Consider the following 20,422-nt stretch of genomic DNA (forward strand, 5'->3'; position numbering starts at 1 on the left):
CTTAATTCTACTCTAATTGTAATTTTTGTTTTTTGCACACTAGTCTAATGCATGCCAACTTTGAGGTTAGATTAGCATCACATATTGAAACATTAAAGTTAGTTGAGTTGAAAGGTTGAAAGTAAGTTTTGAAAGTGGAAACTATGGGTTTAAAACTGAAAAACAGGATTCAAACATTCAAAAATAAGATTTGAATGTCAATAATAATAATAGCATGACTATTACAATGTTTCGCAGTATAGTGTTTTCAATGTCCATCTGTGTCTTTGTGGACATTCAACACACTCCTTTCAGAGATTTTACATTTACATACATTATACGTTTTTTAGGCAAACATGAAAATGATGAATGAAAACAGGTGAATATTTGCTACAGCATGCTGGCACTGATTCCTGGCCTGCAGCTTCATCAAGCAGATGTGGTCCACATTAGGGAACAGTAGGAGTCTGGCTGAATAGTTCCACTGAGCTGGTGTGTTCAGCTTCTTCAGGTATCTTCAGCAGTCCATGTTGTTGATGGTGACTGTCGAGGTGGGTGTGTTTCTACATCAGTCTACCCATGGAGGACCTCACCTGACAAACACGGGAACACTTCATTGATTATTTGGATGTTCTCTTTGGGTCGTAGTGTACATTCACACCTACAATGCTGGTACACATTTGTGTTCAGAAAGATAGCAATGCATCAGAAATATATGTCAAAACACCCATAATCCTTACAGTTGGACTGAAGAGAGTCAGGCTTCGTATTCCAGATTGTAGTTTGCAGGCTAAACAGTGCATCTGAGATTTTTGGGACTAGCTAATTTAACTCCTACCACAAATGGAGATATTCCATACAGCCATATTATGTATGTAAATACATGTTGAATAGCTTCTTGCCTCCACACTGTATAGTGTCATGAACTCATTATGTTCCTAAAAATAATTGGTTCAAAGCTCAGTTTGAGCTCACAGTAAGTAACAAAACGCATTTAGGTGGAACCCTGGCTGATTGGCTTGTTAAGTGTAAATGTATTTTTATTAAATATATTATTAAATTCTATGCCTCAGTGAGCTATAAAAATACATTAAATGGTATCTTAGTAAGAGAGGTATTGTAATATGTTCAAAGGCAGTGTGTGTTTTGATGCATTTGTTTGATACATGTGGTTCAGAACAGACAAATCTGCATGTTCAAATGTATCTTTGATGTACTTTGGTGTGTAGGATGTACTTTTGCTGACCATTATCCCAGTTCTTCACTTTCCTCACAACAGCCTCTGTGTTTGTTGTCTTACATAACGTCATGTCGCTGTCGGCCAATCTCGGCTGGTTCCCAGCAAGGTCCGCCCCTTTTACAGGATGCACCATATATGGAAAATTACGTACTGGGGATCCCGTTTCTGGAATATTCCATTTCTTGAGGGTGAGTTTAAATGAACATTTCTAAATGTTACTTTTCACATTTAAACATCAGAGATTGGCATTGCATGTTAAAATTTTAGTGTATTTGTGGGTGTACAAGAAATAGCTGTCATTATTGCTGCGTTGTGTTTTAGCGTTTTCTCCTCACGGTGTCGGTTGAGTAGCGCTCCCCTTTGCCGACGTCATCGGCCGGTCCTGGCTAGGCTATAAAAGCGCTCCGATCTGCTGAAGTTAGCACTCAAACTTTCGGTCGCAGAACAAGGACAAGAGAAAAGAGATCGAGAGCGACTTTTAAGAGTTCCTCACAAACCTACTCAAAGGATTTCCTCATCTTTAGGTTAAATTCCCCATCAGTAGAGTTTGCTTGAAACTTTTTGGGAACGATGATGTTTACCGCTTTCAACACGGAGTGCGATTCTTCCTCCCGCTGCAGCACCGCTTCCCCGTCCGGGGACAATCTGGGATACTACCCGTCACCAGCGGGATCTTACTCCAGCATGGGATCTCCCCAGTCTCAGGTATGTCTAGTCAAATATTGTTCAACTGTAATTTCAATGTAGGCTAAATATTTATGTGTATTTGTTGTTGTTGTTTGGAATGCATGAAAGAAACTGGGAAGATAAAGCATTCACTAAATTATTCTCATAAAGCTTCAACATAGACTTTTTAAATAGCAGATATAGGCTGATTGACAAATAATAATAGCATATGCTGAGTTGTGCTTGAAATAGCTTATTGACCTGCGCTGCACACAGCAAGCTTCATTCATCCACCTGGAAACTCCTCAGAGAGAGTGTAACGTCATAATTGACATCATATGGATATTTTTAAACCACCCAGCTTTTTATAGACCCCTGCTTCATTCATAGACTCCCTGCAGTGCTGCAGCCCCCTCCTGAAAGTATACCTAATGTACTGATGGTCCTCTTGCTTCATTACCCACAGGATTTCACTGACCTGACAGCATCAAGTGCCTCCTTCATCCCCACTGTCACGGCCATTTCGACAAGCCCGGATCTGCAGTGGATGGTCCAGCCTTTGATCTCCTCAGTGGCCCCCTCTCACAGAGCTCTCCCCTACAGCTCCAGCCCCAGCCCCGCCTTCTCAAGACCAGCTATGAGGTCTGCAGCATCCAAGGCTCCCAACTCTAACAAGAGGGGCAGAATGGAACAGGTAATTATTATCTGACCACATACTTCAAGTGTTACATAACATGTAGTAACTTCCATGTTGCACTGTATTAATTATCACAGCGCTTGAGGCTTAACTTTTTCTTGTATTATGTGCAGATAACATCCGAGGAGGATGAGAAGAAAAGAATTCGCAGAGAGAGGAATAAGCAGGCAGCAGCAAAATGCCGCAACAGGAGGCGAGAGCTTACAGACACTCTGCAAGCTGTAAGTATGCCACAGATTTACCATCATTCATCAACATGTATTTCTCGCCACAGCTAATAGCAGTGTTATCCAACAGCCAAGCTAATGCCACTTCCTCTATTTCTCTCTCCCTTGCAGGAAACTGATCAGCTTGAGGACGAGAAGTCCAGCCTGCAGAACGACATAGCCAATCTTATGAAGGAGAAGGAAAGGCTTGAGTTCATTCTGGCCGCCCACCAACCCATCTGCAAAATCCCCTCAGAGCTGGACACAGACTTCTCCATGGTCTCCATTTCTCCTGCCCACCCATGCCTCTCCACCACGGTGTCCTCCCAGCTACAACAGACCACCATCCCAGAGGTTTCCACTATCACTTCCAGCCAGCCAACCTACACCACAACCTCCAACTCGATCTTCTCCAGCAGCAGCTCCATCCTCTCCACCGCCACCATCTCCAGCAGCACAGTCAAGATGACAGACCTGGACGCCTCCGTCCTGGAGGAGTCTCTGGATCTGCTGGCAAAGACGGAGATGGAGACAGCGCGGTCAGTGCCAGAGGACGACCTGTCCAACTCCCTCTACACAACTCAGGACTGGGAGCCCCTTCACACCTCAGCCAATAACAGTGACTTTGAGCCCCTGTGCACGCCCGTGGTGACCTGCACACCGGCCTGCACCACCTTCACGTCTTCTTTTGTGTTCACCTTCCCAGAGACAGAGACCTTCCCCACTTGTGGCGTCGCCCACAGGAGAGGAAGCAGCAGCAATGATCAGTCCTCTGATTCCCTCAGCTCACCAACCCTGTTGGCCCTTTAAAGACTCTTCCAAAAACTACAATACTTCCTATCAAGCACATTTTCTGTATGAGATAGATGTGCAGATCACAGGGCTATGGAATGGACTTGTACCAGGAAGCTAATTATTTATGCTTTTTTTTTGCCTTTATCTATACTTGCCTATTACAACAATGTAGCAAGTTAAAAAGCATGTTTTAACTAATACCACCTAGTTGTTTGAGTTCATATATGATTTTACGGTGCTAGATAACAGAAGTTGTTGTAGTGTTGATGTGTGTTCAGAGCAATAGCTATTATTGATCCAGTTTGTTTTCTGGTTGATGGAATGTGAGAGTAATTGTGAACTGTTTGTGAAACTTAAAACTGACGTGCTTTGTCTTAACCATGGTCTGAGTGGTCTATCTTTGGATGAAGTTTTCTGTGAAAACATTAGTGGTTTTAATTTATGAAATTTAAATTTATTTTTTTACAGAGAGAGTAAAGATGAATGTTGTTTGTAAGATATGTAAATAAAAGATAGTGATATTTAAATTCAATATTTGTCATGACTCTGTGACTCTTCATATTATATGCACACACACATACATAAGCATTTTCTCTGTAGATATATAACTAGCAGTGAGGCAGAATAGCAGCTCCAGTGGCATTCAACACACAATTAAAATAATATCTAAAATTAGCCTCTATAAGGGATAGCAGTATTTTTCCTGCACCTCCACTGGCTCTATTTATTGTTCCGTCTGTTGCCAAGGTTAACTATACGTCAGGGGTCTGACGTCAGTGCGTTCTTTCCATTTTTTTAAATCTACAAGCATAGCGCGCTGACGTTGCACTTCCGTGCCCAAATATAGAATTATACGACGTCGCGTTGCTGCTGTCTGCCAGCAGAAAGCAGACGGCCATGTACCCTTTCCGCTAAAACACACGCTTCTAAGTATTTGTCTCTGGGTTTTCTCAATAGGCATTTGATTTGACTCTTAGCATGTATGTCGGAGAGAGGAAAAACAAAATACATTGCTTCCCTAAAGGAGGCGATGTGTTTTCATATGTGGTCGTTGCAAGAGATCCGCTGCACACGTATGGTTATACAAGAGAAATCGCAAGAGGATCCGAAAGCAGTATTTTAACCACGACCTGCGTTGTTTTAATTTATTCTGTTCTCTCGAGAGAGGTTTGTGTTCGCCGAAATATCGCCTCCCACAGTCAAAGACGCACATGTGAGTTACGCCACAATGCAGGAAAAGAGTCCACAGAAATAATTCATAAAGGCACAGACAGCAGTTTGGACTTTGTACAAATGGGGCAACTGGGGCATGCAGACAGCTGGACATGAGGTGTAAAGTGGTGTTCTCATTCAGCCTGGTCCAACTCTTCCTTCCCACCAGACAGACACTAAACCCACCTCTTCTGGAAGCACAGCTGGGCCAAAATGAATCCATGAAATGTCGTGAATGATGAATAGGTCACATGTAAATAGCTAATTTGGTAATTTTGATGATGATCCAGAAACTTAATTCACAAATAGTCTTGCATATTTTTTACTTTTTCCATTGGTTGTTAGTGCAGTACAAATGAACACAGACGGTGTGCAGGCAAACAGACCCAGTGTCAGTTTTCTTTCCATTCAGAGCCACATCAGAATAACGCTTGTGACTGATACATCTTGTGTTGTTTTCCGAGATACATACAACTGACTCAGGGTGTACATTTAGTGCAATTAGTGTGAACACAAGTTTTTAAGAATATTGACCTTTTTACTAAACTATCACTGTCCTCAGTGTTTTAATTTTCTACACGGTTTTCATTAAATTTAGGACATTTGGGTGCTTTATTACAACTGCTTGGTCCAGGTGCCTGTAAGGTACTCTCAAAGCTGGGAGTTACATGCTTCTGTCTGGCTTTTTCCTAAACACAATAACACAATGGTCAGTGATGGAATTGAATGAAATTAGGTGAGTGATCATAGTGTAATTTGTGCAACACTTAATTGTTACGCAGTTTGTCATCAAACATTTCCAACTCTCCCTTCCACCTGCCATTCTTTAACCTCACTTGCTCATTTCAGTCATTATCAATATTTCACCATGTAAAGAATCATCGGAGGGCAGATTGCTTAATGGCTTTTCACAGGAAATGCGTGTTGTGTACGCATGAGGAACACACTGGGTGGAAGACTACTGTCCCACAATAACTAACTTACTCTGACGTTTGAGCCCTTCCATTGAGGACACACCCTTCTGTGTAATACAGTCAAGATATCAGCAGTTGTTACTCTGCTTCCTGTACGGATACAGGCCTGCTCCTCCAAAGTGCAACCTGAAACAAAAGATTCAAAATATTTAATATAGTTTAAAGAATTAAAGTTGCAGAAGTGCAATGCTACTTCCTTGGTTCTTGCTTTCACACTTTCAAAATGTCTGGATTGAAACAATGTTTTTTACAAAGCCTCTTGTTTTGTTAGCACTGTGCTGTTGTGTAACAGCTTAATTCTGAGTACTTATCTGTCTTCCTTTACTCGTCAGCAGAGCCTCTTTTTCCTCAATAAAGCCTCTATGTGCGACCATGCAGCGCCTAATAACTCTGTCTATTAATACCTCTTTGCCGGCCCCAGGGAGATGGGGTAGCAGCAGAAATAGCAGGTGCCTATTGCTTTTTTAACATCAGCATCAACAGCAGTAAAATTAGACCACTATGACGACAACCTGCGTCGGTGCTGCAACCCAGGGGAGGAACCAGGCAGCGTATGCCTGATAGAAAAGAGAGGAGGAAAGTAAGAGCGAGGCGAGGAAGAGGAAAGGAGAAAATGATGAGCGTATGAGGATAGCAGACAGAGATCCCTGCCTGGTTGTAATTGTGAGCACAGCGATGATGAAACAGCCAAGTTCGCCTCCGTGCCACGACGACAAGAGCTCAGTTTGGCTCGGCTCCATATTCATAGAATCCCATCCCCTGATACCTTTCTTTTGTCGAGAGAGGATATGAGGATATGAAAGCTCTATGAAACCATGAATACTTCAGAGTCTTCCCCCGGTGGCAGAGTGTCTGTCTGAGTGACAGATTGATACAGTTACTCAGTAGTGCATTTACAATGACACCAAGTTACACTTTTACTGAAGCAAATGACGTCTTTTCCTGACATATTTCTTTGTTTTACTGTCACCAACAGAGTGAGTCCATGTGACACAATGCAGATATTCCATACGTTTCTGTGACACAGACTGTGTTCACCTGTGGTAGTGTATGCCAAATCAAATGTAGGTGTGAACTCAGTCTGGATTCTGTGCTCTTATCAGCATATGTCTGCACCTGTATCTAGAGGAGCAAACAAGGTCAACTCAAAGAATGACAGCAGCTAATTAAGGGTGTGTAGACACTTGCGTCAGCATGCATGCTCATTTAAGGAAGTATTCTCCTCTGTAAAGTAGGACATTCATAATGACATGATATGCTGAATCAGTGCCCAGAGGTGATACAAAGGTTAGTCAATCAATAGTAAGATTACTGAAGCACTGAAGGGGTGCATCTCACCACTAGAAATATTTAATCCACAATGAATATTGCTCAAAATTTACTTGAGAGATAATAGTAAGGTTTAATGAGAAGGTGTGACATTAACATTTTAGTACAATCAAAACATGAACAAATGTAGATTAGTCACAGGCTTATGAATATAAAGTTTTGTGAATTTCATTCCCAGCCTAAAAGCTCCGTGGCATGGAGGAGTGTGTGACATGCTATTCTTGGAGGTTATTTGACGCACTAAGCTACAATACTGGAGGGATTTCTCTATCCAATAATTACTGTTCACTTAGTGCCAGACTCCCCACACAGCAGCGTGTCCTCGTCTCGTCTCGTGGGATCAGTAACAAGGATGTTTCCCTGGAAACTGGACAGCTCTATCATATGTAATTGGGTAATCCCTGAGCTGCTGACAGAAAAATAATAGCTTTTGGGATTTTCAAAATACCCCAGCCAACACTGAGCATGGTATGTCTGTTTCGTAACCCGGATTTACCAGTCATATAGTAGATGGATTATTACGCAGTTACAGTAATATTAACGACATTGCTGAGTGAAAATCTATAGATATCAATAAGATAATTGTAAAACAGAAGACTAGCACAACAACAAAATTAAGAGATTATTTCTAATAGTATAACTGCAACTGGATATTTGTCTATTGATCTGCATCTGAAAAAGATTTAGTGCCACAAACTCTTATCTAAGATTGCTTTTTTTATTCTGTAAAATAAGTGAAAGCCACTGATCAATCTACTGTGGTTTTCACTACCTTGAACTACATGCTAGCACAGGTCTTCCCACACTCTGCCACTCAATTTTACTAGTCTCAGGAATATGGCCATTTTTACCCACTAGAGGGCCCCAGGTCTTAAGTGTACTGTAGTATATGTAAGGGCTCCAGAAACTTGTGTCCTGTGTTAGTAGTAAAGGTGTTTTGTAAAACTTGCAAAAATCTGCTTGTTTTTTATTTTTTAATTGGGGATCTTATCTTTTACAAAGTCAGAAATGTATTGACAGGGTGGCTGCTGGGTCCCTGCAAGATCCAGAGCCTACCTGCTCTCTGGGCAGTTGAGGTATGATCAGGAACTGCGTCCATTCTGCGCAAAGCTTAAAACTTATTTTAAGCTTCTTAAGCCCAGAACTACTGTATGATGTGTAATTTAATTTAATTGCTGGCCGCTTTATACTGTGTTGCTTGAATGCACATGGCGATGGGACGTATTTGTACATATGAGGGGTGATATTTATAGTGTACTGTCCCCTTTCAGTAAATATGAGGTCAGATTGTCTCTGTGCCACCTCTGGCTTTGTGTATTCTAAGGTCACAACTGGCAAAAAGTTTTTTTGCAGCAGGTATTGCAGCAGTGCACATTATCTGAAGCTTGAAACTGACCACAAAACGTGTCACTATATAAAACAAAGTTATCTAAGCTAATGTACTAGCAGAGATCCTAAGGTGTTGAATGGTTTGTGGGAATGGTGACTTGAAGACTTTGCCTCGATGTTCCAACAGCCCAGCCACATATTTGAGTCCAACCGGGATGCTTCTGTTCCATCAAGGGGCCCCAAACAGGTTTATCCACAGACACACAGGTTGACCTCACCATAAACTCCTAGAGAGAAGTCGACAGACGGGGCGTAGTTCTCCCTCCAGGTCAGCGGCGGCGCTGGAGGGTTCAGTCAGGCCGGCTGTGTGAGCTGGAACTCGGTGTTAAGCTGGTTGGCTGGCACGGGCTGGTTGGTCGGTTGAGGGTAGCCATGGCTCGACTCGCTGCGCTACTGCTGTTACCGGTTCTTATTGAATCTGTATTTTCCATTTCTTTCTTTTTACCGGTCAACTCAAGAAAGTGTTTACGAGAGGAGATCCACAAAGACGTCCTCGTTACGGGGGAGTATGAAATAAGCGAGCAGGCGAACACCAAAACTAATCTGAAGGTGAGCACAGACCTGCGGCTAGCTACAGTTAACGTAACCAGTTTATATTGAGGCCGAAATTGGTTTACTCTGTTAGTGTCTGTGTTTAAGTATGATAATTCGCGATTACAAGTGAAATTCATAGCTTATTTTAAAGATTGGCTGAACTGTCGGTGGAGTGCGGCTTAAATGTGTGACAACTGTTGTTAGCACTTTAGCTAACCTAGGCCCCGAAAACTCGTCTTCCTGGTTTTGGTAGCTAATTGGCTAGCTAACGTCAGTGAGTGCTAACATTTTCGTTAACAATTCATTATGACATAAACTCAAATTTCTCTGACACCAAGTAGCACCCATTGTATCAACGAGTGCGGGTGTTATTTTCACAATCATTGTGTTAAATCTCATCTGTGTCATCGGCTCGGTTCTGCTGCTGTTACACGTCAGTCTTACCGTCCATTCAACTGGCAGCCACAAGCTAGCGACATTAGCACATTAGCCACTTAATATACACGTCAACGACAGCAGTGTGGATGGGGTCTAACATTTCCTTAATACAGTGTGCGGGGGCTTCTATCCTCTCGCTGTTATTAACCCATTGTATCGTCATGAAAAGGGTTCCTAATAAGGTTTTGTTAATCAGTCCATGTGTTAACAGCTGGCAGATAAAAAACCATTAATGGTCTGCTGGTATCAAGAAGGTAATTATTAGTCATGATGAATGTTTTACACGTCTTTTTATGCAGTCATTTTGGGCTGCAAGTGATCGTTAGTTTTATTATATCGTTTAATCTGTAATCGATGAATAGTTAAATCTATAAAATGACAGTAATTATTGAAATTACTTATACATATATCCCATATCCCAGAGCCAAAGCTGAAATTGCTTGTTTTATACAACCAACTTCACCTTACCATCAATTAAAAGGGAGAAAAGCAGCAAATCCTCACATTTGAGATGCTGGAACCAGAGAATATTAATAAATGAGTTGATTGATTTATGGAATTGTTGGCAATTAGATTTGTCAATCGATTAATTGATTGAGAAAAACAGTTAATATTTCATTAATATATCAATATATCATTATTTTCTTTAACTTTGTAGATCACAGATTCCTCCAGCCACACTCTTTACTCCAAGGAAGATGCCACAAAAGGAAAATTTGCATTCACCACAGAAGACTATGACATGTTTGAGGTGTGCTTTGAGAGCAAATCACCTATGGGTAAGTGTGTTAACGCCCAAAACCAGGCAGCTCACAGGCACAAAATTATAATTTATTTTGACATACCAGCACTTGCCAAATGTAATGTCGTTATTTTTCTTTCACTGACAGGTATTCATAAAGAGTATGCTACAGCTGTTGTTATCAACCCACCCATGCAATTAGTTAATGTCTTTATCATTGAGCAAGAGCAAATATGTTATTGTCAGGGTTTATGATGAACATTTTGCTCCATTTTGTTTAGAAATAAAATGTGCAATGACATATTTTTTTAATTAGAGATGTGAATTTATGGGAATGAACCTGTCATGTTTTATGTAATTTATATTTGCCCAGTAGTTCAGAATAGGTAAAAATACTTTCTTTCTTGTTAAATAATATAGAAGGAATGAGAGGAAACTAAATAATGATTCATAAAGGATAATGATAAATGGAATAAGTGTAATAAGTCTCTTAGTTGGCATATAAATTAAGGTTGTTGCAATTCTAGATCTAGACTAGGTTTGCATTGCACAGTGAGAGAATACATTTTTTAATTAAGTTAATTGCATATGATGCTAAAATCTCTGCTGTTTTTAATTAGGGACAGGAAGAGTGCCTGACCAGTTGGTCAATCTGGACATGAAGCACGGTGTGGAGGCCAAAAACTATGAAGAGGTAGGTGTTGGCTTCCAAACTGTCTGCTTGCTTTTGTAGAGTGAAATGGATACTTCAGTTAAAGAAAGTCTGTCTGCACCTTGGAGACTATGTCAGTGCATATAGGTCATTGGACTTGCAGCAGGGCTTTCACTACATATATTCACTATTCCGGTTTGAAAACTAGAAAGCCACAGGTTCATTTTAATCAATTGTCAGCAGTCCTGAGACTGGTGAAAGTGTTAGTTTGAAAGGTGTAACCCAAAGTTTAAATTGTATTTGTGACATTTGGGTGCCACCTATCTTAGAAACAAAGTGAGCTTAGACTCAAGAGATGCAAGTGATATATGATCCTGTCCCTGTAACTGTTACACAACATTCAAATAAGCAATGACTTCATCAGATGAATAAATCAAGCCAAGCTGTAGAAATAAGAATATAGTGTTCCAGTACGTTCTTTACATTTATGCCACATTAAATACTTACTGTACTTGTGTAGATGCCTTGTGCTTTAGCAGAATTGCCAAGTGTCAAAATATGATGACGACGTCAAGGTGCCCCAGTATAGAAAATAGGGAAATCAGTGGAGGAATTTCTTTGCCTCCACATCATTCAGTATTTCCCTATACGCACGTTGTTCTGCATCATCACTTGCATTACTCAGTAGTCCTTCTGAGAATGGATAGAACTTGCCACTGTGGCTGCCTCAGGCAACACTTAATAATAAGTACAGAAGTGATAAAACCCTGTGAGCTGAGAATCACCCCCCTTCCCACACATGCTGCATGAACATGACGTTCTGTTCTGCTGAGGGAGTGTGTAGGTGGATGTTCAGGGAGAGCTCAAGTGGGCATGCCTGTCTGTGGGTAGGTGGGTGGAGCTGAAATAGCACATGTATTCAACTACGTAGATGGGTGTGTTACATTAAAGAAATCTGCAGGCTGTTCAGTGGATGATGTACTGGTATTTGGTAAATATGCTGGAAAGAGTCCCTGTGTGTTACACAGTGTTTGAGAATGTGTACTTGGCAGATGCAACCATTGCAAGTGTTTCTTTGTTCTCAGCTTACTTGATGTTGTGAAGGTCCTAACAGGCAAATTTCCATGTCTGGGGCTGCTGCACAATTTAAGGCTGTAGTTTGGTTCATTTGGTCCAGACCAGAGAAATAGACAGAGGCATTGTTAATGTTTATTTTTTGTCCATTTAGGGTTCAGACTTACTACAAACAAACAGGGTTAGGGTTAACAGTTGTAAACATAATTCACATGGGCTGACAGGTAACCTATTGTATAATTATACCTATTGTATAATTTCCCCCTGGGGATCAATAAAGTATTTCTGATTTCTGATTCATTGGGCAGTTTAGGTGACCTGTCTTCCATCAACAATACCGCAGAGTTCATTCTTGTGGCTGGCAGCAAGTCACAGAAATAGTTGTGATCATTATTAGTTGAAACTAGACTTCCAAAATGAAGTTGAAATGAAATGAAAATTTGTTCACTCTAGCTGTTAAATTTGTACACGTCACATTTCTTTCATCACATAATCCTGTGGTCAGTCGATTTTGTGTTTTCACCGCAAACCAACCACACCAGAGTTTGTTAAAGATCAGGACCCACCTCCTCAGTTGGTGCAGCTGGTCGGTTCACACCAGAGTGCAAGTGGCAGCTTCTCACAGCCTAAATGAACAGGAGCAAATACAACATTGTTGGTTTAAACACGCAAGGTGCATACACAGCTCAAGAGTGACGCCTGCTGGACAAAGTATATATCGACACTCCTTAAAGAGTAGTTCTATCTTGCTTACCATTGGCTTCTCAGGCTTTTTGGAGAATTTAGTAGCTTTTTTTTGTCCCTCCAGATTGCCAAGGTGGAGAAGCTGAAGCCTCTCGAAGTTGAGCTGAGGCGTCTGGAGGACCTGTCAGAGTCCATCGTCAATGATTTTGCTTACATGAAGAAGAGAGAGGAGGAGATGCGGGACACTAATGGTAAGAAAATGGCATATAAATGACCACTGGGAAATGTGGAAGTGTCAGGTTATAATTGCCGGAGAGAATTGTCTGTTTTTGCTGGTCACTGACCAATAACATGACTTACCCCTCTTTTTTTCACCACTCTCCAGAGTCCACCAACACACGTGTGCTGTACTTCAGCATATTCTCCATGTGCTGTCTCATTGGGCTGGCTACATGGCAGGTCTTCTACTTGCGGCGCTTCTTCAAGGCAAAGAAGCTGATCGAGTAGAGCGGCCCCAAGCTCCTTACCTCGGGGGAAGCTGCCTGTCAGTCAGCCAACGCATCCCAACATCCACCCTCCTTGGACTAGCTTCAGCAAACAACAGCAAGTGGGGTTGAGGGGCTCAAATTCTAGTTTTCACAGTTGTAAGAGAAAGAGTACCAAGCTTGTCCTCTAAAAAAATATTCACCTGCTTATTTAGTGGTTTGAAACATGAAAAGCGCTGTAGGGAGAAATGCCCTGTGAGACATGGGAGGTGTATGTCACTGCATTAGTGAGATATGTCCATCTCTATGGTACTTTCTGTCTGCACTGTTTTGAATGTTGCAGCTTACTGAATAAGAACTTGTTCCTTCAATCAGTTGAACAGTGATGTTTGATTTTGAGCTCAGTTTGAATGGATGTGCCATGAGCGAATGTCTTTGCCCTTCTGTTGATGTACACATTCTTTGCCATGCCAAGCAAACTAGATCCTTGGTGCCCTTTTATCAAGTGAAGGCTATTTGAAAAAGTGGTTTGTTGTTACTTTGATGACAAAATTGGCAACCACTGAACTTCTGTGTTATGTCACTTAATTTGCATACATGTTTGGTAGCTAAATTTAACCGTGTCTTTAGTTTGTTTTCATATTGTAAATGCTACTTAGTTGCTTCTACAGGTATATTTTTTGGGGGGATTGTGAGTTGTCAGTAATATTCTTCGTTATAAATTGGGTCACTTCTATGAGCTCTTGCACGTTTTAGTTTTGTTTTTGGGAAAACCTTAACATTCGTTTGTCACAAAGTTAAAAGTAGCCAAAAACCATGTACTTAAGAAGTAATTTGCAGCATTATACTGTATGTATATGAGTAATTTAACCACCTGACTTCTATGATACAATTCATATATACTTGTGCAGGTTTCTCTTGTCAGAGTGCAGTGGATGGAGGTTTGGACGGAAAATGTAAAATAGGCTATCCAAACGTTTTCTGAAATTTCTTTTTAAATCATACACCCCCTTTCTCTACACACTGGTAAATTTAATTATCCTTTTGTAATTTTCAAAATATCACTTCCTAATTACAGTACTTGCAGATCCATCCAGCGTGCTTCTTTTCTTTCAAAATACTTATGAGGCTTGGGTTACATGAGAATGTGGGTGGTTGCAAATACTCAGATTGTTTTTGACAGAGGTTAATTGAGGCATCTGTCATGGATACATTTTTAACAATGGACATGCGCATTGTGCGCAATCAATGATTTTTATGTTGACTGATGAATTTTGTAAATTTGTGTTGGGCTTTTATTCAATAAAATATTGGATGGATTTACATTAGTTGTTGTGTAATTTAACATGCATTTCCCACTTGTGATGCTAATGTATGGCTTCTAAAAGGTTTTTTTTTTCCTTTAAAAAGCATTTCATCAACCCACAGATGTCAGCTGTAATATCACAGTATTGTGAGTGCTAGAGTCAAATTGCTGAAGGAGAAAATTGCACTACAACCTCATAGCAGTATAATAAGTGTAACCGGTAGCAAATATTTAAAAAATAAATAAAAAGTCCATTTTTAATATATTTAAATGACACCAGGCATTGGTTGCTCTTCTGGTCACTAAGTGTTATTTTCAGACTATAAGTGTACTTGTTTCTGCAATGTTGATGTGTAATTTGTGATCAACTTGAAGAGGTTTGTGCAGTTTCGCCTGTTTGGTGTAAATGGCCACATGACCACAGCTGTTTACGTCCTCTGTACTCTTTGAAGACAGGAAGGAGTCATTACATTCATTTGGAAGACACTTTTATCCAAAGCAACTTCCGATAAGTGCCTTCGAACTCCATGGCAACAAGAGCTCGATGTCATCACAAATTGAGCACATCCTTCCCAAACAAACAACTAAAAGCATTTACAGTGCTACAGTACAGGGGCTCATTATGGCCCTCATAAGCCGTCAAAGTGCCACAGCAGAGAGCGAGTAAGTGAGCGAGTTATCACTTTGACACAACAGGGTTTTGTTGGATACAATTAATATATTCTTTTGAAATGAGCAACATGGATAACATTTTATTATTGGTCACAATTGTGACTAGTGAGACAATAGACTCAAGATATATATATATATTTAGTTATGTATTGGTTAGTTACCAATGCTATCTATGACTTTGAAGAGTAAGCAGATGTACTCCAAGGCTACACATTCACCCTTGACACCCTCTTCAATTTATTGTCACTGATTAGATGACAAGAACAAGATATTGCAGCTGTGGAACTATGCATCAAAACTGCTTGTTTCCTTTCACACCCATGGGAGAGTTTGAAGCATCACGAAGAGGAACTTTCTGATGCAAGAAGAAAAACTTCTTGTGAGGTGGAAGGACATGAACATAACAACAAATGAAAGGAATATCGGTTAAAATACCAACGACAGAATCCCCCAGCCAGCCTACATGTCAAGGCTAAAGACCATATCACGATAAGATTTTGTTTTAAAAGTGGTAGTGGCCCATATTCAACTGGTCACTGAGGAGTGGATAGATATTATTCAGATTTAGACTGTGAGACCTGTGATCTACTTCACTTCCAGAAAATGGTTGCACAAAGGCTCCACCAGTTTGGAACAAAGCTAAAGCTAATCCAACCAATCAATGTTGAGATATTCAGTCTGGACCAAAATGTTTGACCAGAGATTGTCTTGTTTTCTCTAGCATGTCTAAAAATTAGGGAAGAGGGATAATGCTCTTTTAAATGACTCTGAAGTTAAGTTTGTGCTCAGTGCAGACTTGTTACAGAGTTTAGCTGTTACATGTTTTGTTTCCTTGTGTTTAAAAGTACAAACACTCAAAGTGCAATAAGAAAAATAAGAAAAAAAACAATGTGGTTCGCATGCATATGTACTATACTACTAATATATTTAAATTACTCCTGCACGCTATTCACCTAATTTCTGAACAAAAAGTATTCAAATCAAATTCTGTTTTTTATGCTGTCAAAATAAACGCTCTGCATGTTCCCACAGGTCACAATTGTACGGAAGAGTATATATATATACGAAGTTTTGAAAGATAAACATTATTGCCAGGCAATTCCCAGCCATCTAACGGAGGGGAATAGATTCAGAAGGGGATACAGAATAAAACGTTACACCCGTGTCTAGTTCAGATTGGCCTGGCCGCGTTACATATTTTGTAAAAACACCCGACAAATGAAACTCACATCAATGCCAATTCGATTAAAGCTTAGGCAGTCCGGGGCGCTCATAAAGCGGTTCAAAACTGCGAAGTTTACAGTTATGTGTTCGCCAGCACACCGCAAAATTGTTGCACCAGCTCGTGCAGCGGTCCACCAATCATTTGAAAGCACAGTCATAATCACCCGGATGTACTGGTGATGTACTTCCGTATCAAAACAGTTCCATGGTACCAACATTGAGTTCCCTAGTTATTATACTGACAGCAAGTCGTTTTCATAACAACTATGCCGGGCCCAGACAAAGAAACAGACCTGACGGAGAGAATTGAAGCGTTTCTGTCCGACCTGAAGCGTGGAGGGAGCGGGACGGGACCGCTGCGGGGCTCGGCGGAAACAGCCCGAGAAACGACAGCCTTGCTCCGCAGAATCACAGCCCAGGCACGGTGGAGCAGCGCAGGTGCCTCATGCTACTCTGTTACTTAATTCACCGAACTACTATGAAAGCTGCCATTGTAGCTGAACAGTGTGGACGTTTGTCAATTAGCTGTAACTGCTGCAGCAAAAGTGTGCTAATAGTTTAATACTTTATCGTAACTGTTCTTGAATTTTACAGATAGAGAGTGTGTTGTTCAAGGGAACGAGTTTCTTTCGAAGGCTTTGGGTTAACCACTGAGCGAGCAAGTTTGTTTCCTATATGAGACAGGTCACTTAAATAGGACAAGAAAAAATAGAGCTTTATTCATATTTAGGTAATTTTGTGCCCAATAAACAATGAGTAAACTGTACAGAAAGGTGTATCTGGGTTACTGTGTTGCAAATGTTACAAATTACAAATGTAAATGTATCACTAAGGTGTAGCACAACAAGAAAAGGGGTACATATGATTATAAGAGTAAGAATAGGAATTAACAACAATGGATGGAGTTACAGGTCCAATTTGTCACAAGCTTTAGCATTTACAGACATCTTATTCCCACTAAAATATTCTCTGTTTCAGGCGATCTGATGGAAATAATCCGGAAAGAGGGCAGGAGGATGACTGCCGCCCAGCCATCAGAGACCACTGTTGGTAACATGATCAGACGGGTGCTGAAGATCATCAGAGAGGAATATGCCAGGTGAGGAGGCCTCGGGGACATAACAGAATGACAGCTGTTGAAACGAGCCACTGCACAGGAAAGGTTATGGATTAAGGTCATTGATTACACACACTCATATGGCCCATGAATATTACAAAATCTGGATTTATTGGATATAGCAGGTTGTCACCTTTATATTCTCATTGAAAGCAGATGCTGTCAAGTTATATAATCAAAGCTGTGTCCATTATATTTTGTCGGACGCTTGTGCTTTTATTATTGGTTACATCCTTTGTGGGTTTTGGGTCTGGCCCCCCTCCAGTTCAGACACATTTCCATCTGGCCTGATTCAGGTCGGGCCAATCACAACTGTTTATCTAATATGGGGAGGGTTTAAGCGTTGTTGAGGCAACCAAGATGGCTGCCGCTGATGTGGAACATTATGAATCCACTATCGCATCAGTATTAAACAAACTGGACGGTAGTCAACGTTGCGTACAAATGGTTAGTGTTGGCTTCTAAATCATGTCATACCAAACATCTGTGTATTATGTGAACGAGAAGCCATATGATGTTGGAACTAGCTACCTAGCCTAGCAGCCTACCGCTACGGCACACGTTTCGTTGCTCTGATTGGTTGTAGCATCCAGAGGCATTTTGGTCTGCGCTGTTGATGACGCCCCTTTGAAACCTCTCCTCATCTTGCGCCATCGGATTAGCTTTGCACACTTCCTCTTTCTATGAGCTTGTTTGTTTTGTTGTTTTCTGCAGATCTCGAGGGAGCAGTGAAGAGACAGACCAGCAGGAATCTCTCCACAAGCTGCTGACCTCTGGAGGACTCAGTGAGGAGAACTTCAGACAGCATTTTGCCGCCCTCAAAGCAAACGTCATCGAGGCCATCAATGAGTTGCTGACCGAGCTGGGTACGTTTACTTTTTTAACAAGCAGGTCATTTATCCATCAGCTGATATTAGATAATCATTAATTCAACTGACGCAAAGTCTGTATTTATTCTTCCATTTCATTTTTCAGAGGGAACAACTGACAACATTGCGATGCAGGCCCTGGAGCACATTCACTCTAATGAGGTCATCATGACTATTGGCCGCTCTCGCACCGTGGAGGCCTTCCTCAAAGATGCTGCACGCAAACGCAAGTTCCATGTCATCGTGGCAGAGTGCGCCCCCTTCTGCCAGGTAGTCCAAACACATCAAAGATACAAGAAATTTTAATGTTCATGTAGAAAACACAACAAGAACATTTGGTGTTATTGAGATAAAAGATTCTTATAAGATGGTTATTTTTATCTTATTTGTTCACCTCCCATCAGGGGCATGAGATGGCAACCAGTCTCTCAAAAGCTGGCATCGAGACAACAGTGATTGCAGACGCAGCCATATTTGCAGTCATGTCTCGTGTTAATAAGGTATTTAACATCACAGAAGACTCTCAAACTGTCATGTCAGGGCATGTGGGTTAACCTGTGTGGTGATCTCTCTTCAGGTCATCATTGGTACGCAGACAGTTCTGGCGAACGGAGGGCTGAGAGCCGTCAATGGGACACACACTCTGGCACTTGCAGCCAAGCACCACTCGACACCTCTGATTGTTTGTGCTCCCATGTTTAAGCTCTCGCCTCAGGTAAGAGGACTCTCTCGCCTGCCCTATTTCTATCATTTCTGCTGACAGCAAATGATGATGATGAAACTATTTTGTGTCTTTAGTTCCCAAATGAAGAAGATACCTTCCATAAGTTTGTCTCTCCACATGAGGTGCTTCCTTTCACTGAAGGTAACAACTAAATCTTCATCTTTTGAACATCAGCTAGTGAGCCTTTAACATAAATCTTCTTCTTTTGGAGAATAATGTAATATCCTTATCCCTAAGTTCATTTTCTGAGGAATTCACAGTTTACCATTTGTATTTCAGGTGAGATTCTCTCAAAGGTGAACGTGCACTGTCCGGTGTTTGACTATGTCCCACCTGAGATCATCACACTGTTCATCTCTAACATTGGAGGACATGCTCCGTCATACATTTACCGACTGATGAGCGAACTTTACCACCCAGAAGACCACGAACTTTAACCAGTGTAATTAACAAATAAATGAAATAAAGTGGTCAATGCAGTGTCATTTGTGTCTCTTTCAATGAGGTATGCTGTACCTAAGGAGTTCTACTGGGAGTGTTCCTGAAATGTGTTAATACAGGTGCTTGACGTTTTTGTATTACTTTTAGGTATTTTTGTGACAAAACCATTTTTAGTGACAGCAATCCTCTCAAGATTCTGGCAAAATGTTCAATGATTTCATCACACATCAGTATCTTAACCCATAAGAACCCAGACCCATTTCCCCTCGAAGGAAAATTATGGGGAATACACCACAGACCAAGTGGACCACATTGAAGACATTTCTGATGTGTTTTTTTTATACTACCCCTTAATGTCAAAGATCTGCGATGGTACATATACGTTACATTGGGCGTTTATGGTAAATTTACTTGTTTTATTGTTTTATATTAATTTGTTCAAGAAATATGGTCAAAACAGGTTGACTGTATACAGGACACACTATTAAAGCATTAGAATCATTAAATGGGTTTTAACTTACCTTCTGTGTCAAAATAAAGGCTTTTTGAAATGAGTTGCTTCCTTCACTTGTGTTTACATGTCACACCACCATTTTGAAAAGGTCCCGACCTGCCAAAGTCACATGACTGTGACATGACCACCACACCAGGATGTTTCGTATATGTCGCTCAGGGACTTAATGAGTTAAGATCAAGCACAAAGCTGTATAAGGAAGATTCTGGAGCCTTTGAAGTGTGTGTTACACTGGCGTCACCATGGGTTCTTATGGGTTAAAATCAAATCAAACAGTCCATGTTTTTTTTTGCTGAAGAAACAGACTCCGTGTGAAATGTGTCACAGCATCATTGATAGTCTGTAGGCAGAATAAACTTCATTCCACATAAGTAGGATCATTATCCCAGAGTGGAAGCTTCATGGCTGAGAAATGTGTCGTATCAAGAGTAGAAGTGTTAAGTGTGGTTGGTGTAGTTG

At 40.9% G+C, this 20,422-nt stretch overlaps 3 protein-coding genes across 4 annotated transcripts; all 3 read left to right on the forward strand.

Moving 5' to 3' along the window:
- Nucleotides 1-1,653: 1,653 nt before the first annotated feature.
- fosab (v-fos FBJ murine osteosarcoma viral oncogene homolog Ab) lies at nt 1,654-4,115 on the forward strand. Its single transcript, XM_070925426.1, has 4 exons — nt 1,654-1,924; nt 2,352-2,579; nt 2,696-2,803; nt 2,921-4,115. The coding sequence occupies exons 1-4, from the start codon at nt 1,790-1,792 to the stop codon at nt 3,596-3,598; spliced, it is 1,149 nt and encodes a 382-aa protein (XP_070781527.1). The 5' UTR covers nt 1,654-1,789; the 3' UTR covers nt 3,599-4,115.
- Nucleotides 4,116-8,850: 4,735 nt separating this feature from the next.
- Nucleotides 8,851-14,421, forward strand: tmed10 (transmembrane p24 trafficking protein 10). Of its 2 annotated transcripts, none has more exons than XM_070925690.1 (5): nt 8,851-9,036; nt 10,118-10,238; nt 10,822-10,895; nt 12,736-12,862; nt 12,997-14,421. In XM_070925690.1, the coding sequence occupies exons 1-5, from the start codon at nt 8,860-8,862 to the stop codon at nt 13,116-13,118; spliced, it is 621 nt and encodes a 206-aa protein (XP_070781791.1). In that variant the 5' UTR covers nt 8,851-8,859; the 3' UTR covers nt 13,119-14,421. The 2 variants fall into 2 exon arrangements, with proteins under 2 accessions (XP_070781791.1, XP_070781792.1); XM_070925691.1 differs by having other exon boundaries at nt 10,828-10,895.
- A 2,083-nt stretch (nt 14,422-16,504) lies between these two features.
- eif2b2 (eukaryotic translation initiation factor 2B, subunit 2 beta) lies at nt 16,505-20,003 on the forward strand. Its single transcript, XM_070925856.1, has 8 exons — nt 16,505-16,736; nt 17,277-17,397; nt 18,130-18,281; nt 18,391-18,554; nt 18,689-18,784; nt 18,862-18,999; nt 19,083-19,149; nt 19,288-20,003. The coding sequence occupies exons 1-8, from the start codon at nt 16,565-16,567 to the stop codon at nt 19,443-19,445; spliced, it is 1,068 nt and encodes a 355-aa protein (XP_070781957.1). The 5' UTR covers nt 16,505-16,564; the 3' UTR covers nt 19,446-20,003.
- The last annotated feature ends 419 nt before the right edge of the window (nt 20,004-20,422 follow it).

Source organism: Enoplosus armatus, chromosome 19 (genome assembly GCF_043641665.1).
Source record: "Enoplosus armatus isolate fEnoArm2 chromosome 19, fEnoArm2.hap1, whole genome shotgun sequence".
NCBI classification, from domain to species: domain Eukaryota; kingdom Metazoa; phylum Chordata; class Actinopteri; order Centrarchiformes; family Enoplosidae; genus Enoplosus; species Enoplosus armatus.

Coding starts and splice junctions, on each gene's coding strand:
- fosab (XM_070925426.1), top strand. CDS start 1,790: ATGATGTTTACCGCTTTCAACACGGAGTGCGATTCTTCCTCCCGCTGC. Junction 2,580..2,695: donor AGAGGGGCAGAATGGAACAG/GTAATTATTATC, acceptor TATTATGTGCAG/ATAACATCCGAGGAGGATGA. Junction 2,804..2,920: donor TTACAGACACTCTGCAAGCT/GTAAGTATGCCA, acceptor TCTCCCTTGCAG/GAAACTGATCAGCTTGAGGA.
- tmed10 (XM_070925690.1), top strand. CDS start 8,860: ATGGCTCGACTCGCTGCGCTACTGCTGTTACCGGTTCTTATTGAATCT. Junction 9,037..10,117: donor ACACCAAAACTAATCTGAAG/GTGAGCACAGAC, acceptor TTAACTTTGTAG/ATCACAGATTCCTCCAGCCA. Junction 12,863..12,996: donor GGAGATGCGGGACACTAATG/GTAAGAAAATGG, acceptor ACCACTCTCCAG/AGTCCACCAACACACGTGTG.
- eif2b2 (XM_070925856.1), top strand. CDS start 16,565: ATGCCGGGCCCAGACAAAGAAACAGACCTGACGGAGAGAATTGAAGCG. Junction 18,555..18,688: donor AGTGCGCCCCCTTCTGCCAG/GTAGTCCAAACA, acceptor ACCTCCCATCAG/GGGCATGAGATGGCAACCAG. Junction 19,150..19,287: donor GGTGCTTCCTTTCACTGAAG/GTAACAACTAAA, acceptor TTTGTATTTCAG/GTGAGATTCTCTCAAAGGTG.